Source organism: Lolium perenne, chromosome 5 (assembly GCF_019359855.2).
Source record: "Lolium perenne isolate Kyuss_39 chromosome 5, Kyuss_2.0, whole genome shotgun sequence".
Classification (NCBI taxonomy): Eukaryota; Viridiplantae; Streptophyta; class Magnoliopsida; order Poales; family Poaceae; genus Lolium; species Lolium perenne.
This window is the reverse complement of record NC_067248.2, coordinates 14,871,223-14,873,997: the sequence shown is the minus strand read 5'-3', so window position 1 is coordinate 14,873,997 and position 2,775 is coordinate 14,871,223. Positions and strand designations below refer to the sequence as shown.

Sequence of the window (2,775 nt, the reverse complement as noted above, 5' to 3'; positions counted from 1 at the left end):
TGATGTAGACGCAGTTGCCACTCCGAAGCAGATCAGGGACATGATGAAGGTGGATGGGCTCACCAACGACGAGGTCAAGAGCCATCTGCAGGTTTGTTCCCATCTGATCCACTCACACCACACCAGCTACCGTGATCCTCACCATCAAGCATTGGAGCATTGACCACGTGTACAAAAAAAACACTGCAGAAATACAGGCTACACACGCGGCGAACATCCGACGGCCATCGGCAGCAGCAGTCCGCAAGCGTCTGGCCGCCGCCGGAGCAGTACACCACGTCACAGCACAGCACGTCGCAGTCGGGCTCGCCCCAGGGGCCCCTGCGTCTGATGACAACCGGGTCCAGCCGCGACGTGTCGGCGACCGCCGGAGACAGCTGCGACGGCGGCGAGGAGGAGGAGGAGGACGGCAAGTCAGCGAGCTACAGCTGGGAGGTGCAGCAGACTGGCACGAAGGCGGCGTCGTCGTCTTGAACACCGCTATCGATCGGTTGTAGATTTGCACAGCCATGCTGCAGTGCTGCATGTAGGACCAGAACAACGTAACTGAGGATTCGGGATTGAGGCTTTTTTCCCCTGTGTACAGCGAAGGAGAGACCTGAGACTGAGAAATGTAATTTTTTGAGGTGGATTGTGCTGAAAGTAACTGAACTGATGTGAGTAATTGAGTTGTTTCATGGATACAAGCGGGATCTACAAACCCTGAAAAGGATGGATTACAAATTTTAACACCTACTTGATCGGCATCAAAAGGCATGCTAAGGAACCAACTGTCCACGGAAATGACACAAAGTTTGTTCAACAAATACCTTCAAGTTTCTCATGAAGACATTTTAGTTCTCTAGAGAAGAACGAAGCAGAAAAGACACGTTTTAGGTTCTAGTTCAGAGTAGAGCAGGGTTTTTTCTTCGTAGAAACACACCCCTCCACTAGTTAGGCAACTTGGTTATCATCGTTCTCATCGGATAATAAGTTAGAGTCCGTGAAAATAAACAGGGAACGAACTTGTTCACAAAACTAAATATGTTCTATCAACAGCAATCACAACAGCATGTTAATTCTTTAGAAGTGCCAACTCATATGCCGGAGACAGCTGCGATGGCGGCGAGGAGGAGGAGGACGGCAAGTCGGCGAGCTTCAGCTGGGAGATGCAGCAGACCGGCACGAAGGCGTCCTCGTCCCCATCTTGAACAACGCGATCGTTTGTAGAATTGCACAACCATGTTGTTGTGCTGCATGAAGGACAAGAAATACTTCGTAGGTCAAATTGATGATTTAGGAATACAAGCAAGATCTAGAAATTTTGAAAAGGATGGATTACAAATTTTAACACGAGTTCATCGGCATCAAAGGCATGCTAAGGAACCAACTGTCCACGGAAATGATACAAAGTTTTTTCAACAGAAGCATATTTCACCTTCAAGTTTATCATGAAGACATTTTGAGTTCTCTAGAGAAATACAAAGCAGAAAAGACATGTTTTAGGTTCTAGTTCAAAGTAGAGCAGGTTTTTTTCTTCATAGAAACACACCCCTCCACTTGTGCCGCTGGAAGAAGTTCATTTCTTGCAAGAGTGGAGTTAGGAGATGGATAAATTAATCCGGAGCTAGAGGTAGACAGAAACACTACAACCAAAGTTTGAACCGGACCGTACATACATCGGAGAATAAGTTAAGGTCCGTGAAAATTAATAGGCTGGTTTAGAAAACTAAGTTCTATAAACCATTACAGAGTGATAAAAGTCTATATACAAAGTAGTACCAGGTTGAAATGCCAGTCCTATTGTTATCGTACTACCTGAAACTCAACAGTGAGAGATGGTATCACTTAATCCCTCCTAGCCCAATGTCTAAGGCTGGTTCATCCGCTTTGGAGAACCCAGTCCATTGAGGTCCCATCAGCATCAAGTGTACAACTCATGTTGCATTAGGAACCAAGAATTGGTTTCCATGAACATCACAAGTTCTTGATGCAACTCATTCCTAGTTAACATCATGGAGAGTGGAAAAAAAAGAAGGAAACACACACACACATACAAATCCCTCCTTGCTCTAATTTCGGTGAAGAAACCAAACCACGAGTGGGTTTTTTTGCGCGTCGAATGGTTATATATAGCTATACCTGCATAGGCTATGGGTTGCAAGTAAATGGAATGGGCCTAGCACATTATTAACTTAACTTTGGGTTGTTCAAGGCATAAATCTTAGATCTCTGGATAGAGTAGTACCTTACCATGACTTCGAATCAACACCTTTCTTGTAACTACTTTTATTTTATCTCTGTAGCCCCCTTAATTTTGTCAAACGGCTGAATGTAGTTGATATGATTTTGCTGGTACTTCTAGGTTAAAATTTTGTTTTCTAATGGCGAGGCAGTATTGCGTCGTTTCTTTATTTTCTGTCTCCTTGTTCAGTTTTGAACCACATACACATAAGATCATCACTAAATAAGTACATTATAGTTGTGACAGTTATGGAAAACTATATTTTTGAGAGATACACACATAATTTTTTCCAGTTACGGTGGAAAACTACTATAAAGTGCAACACACCATATCCTGAATTATGCACATAAATATATAATAATTATCATATATTAACTTTGATACAGTTCCATGCTACTCCTAGGTCCATGTCATGTGTATGCTCTTAGCTTAATCTTCTAGAGCATCGATTACCATGCTTGGTCAAATTTGGAAAATTATCCAATGTTAGTCCATTGAACAAGCTTTGAATGAATGTGATAACATATTTCTTAATTGTCGCAAGCAACCAA

The 2,775-nt window shown here is 43.1% G+C and overlaps 1 protein-coding gene across 1 annotated transcript; it reads left to right on the top strand.

The window, feature by feature from the left end:
• Positions 1-489, top strand: LOC139831217 (transcription factor HHO6-like). The gene is made up of 2 exons (XM_071820560.1): positions 1-91; positions 190-489. The coding sequence occupies exons 1-2, from the start codon at positions 41-43 to the stop codon at positions 472-474; spliced, it is 336 nt and encodes a 111-aa protein (XP_071676661.1). The 5' UTR covers positions 1-40; the 3' UTR covers positions 475-489.
• Positions 490-2,775: the final 2,286 nt, after the last annotated feature.

Coding starts and splice junctions, on each gene's coding strand:
- LOC139831217 (XM_071820560.1), top strand. CDS start 41: ATGATGAAGGTGGATGGGCTCACCAACGACGAGGTCAAGAGCCATCTG. Junction 92..189: donor AGGTCAAGAGCCATCTGCAG/GTTTGTTCCCAT, acceptor AAAACACTGCAG/AAATACAGGCTACACACGCG.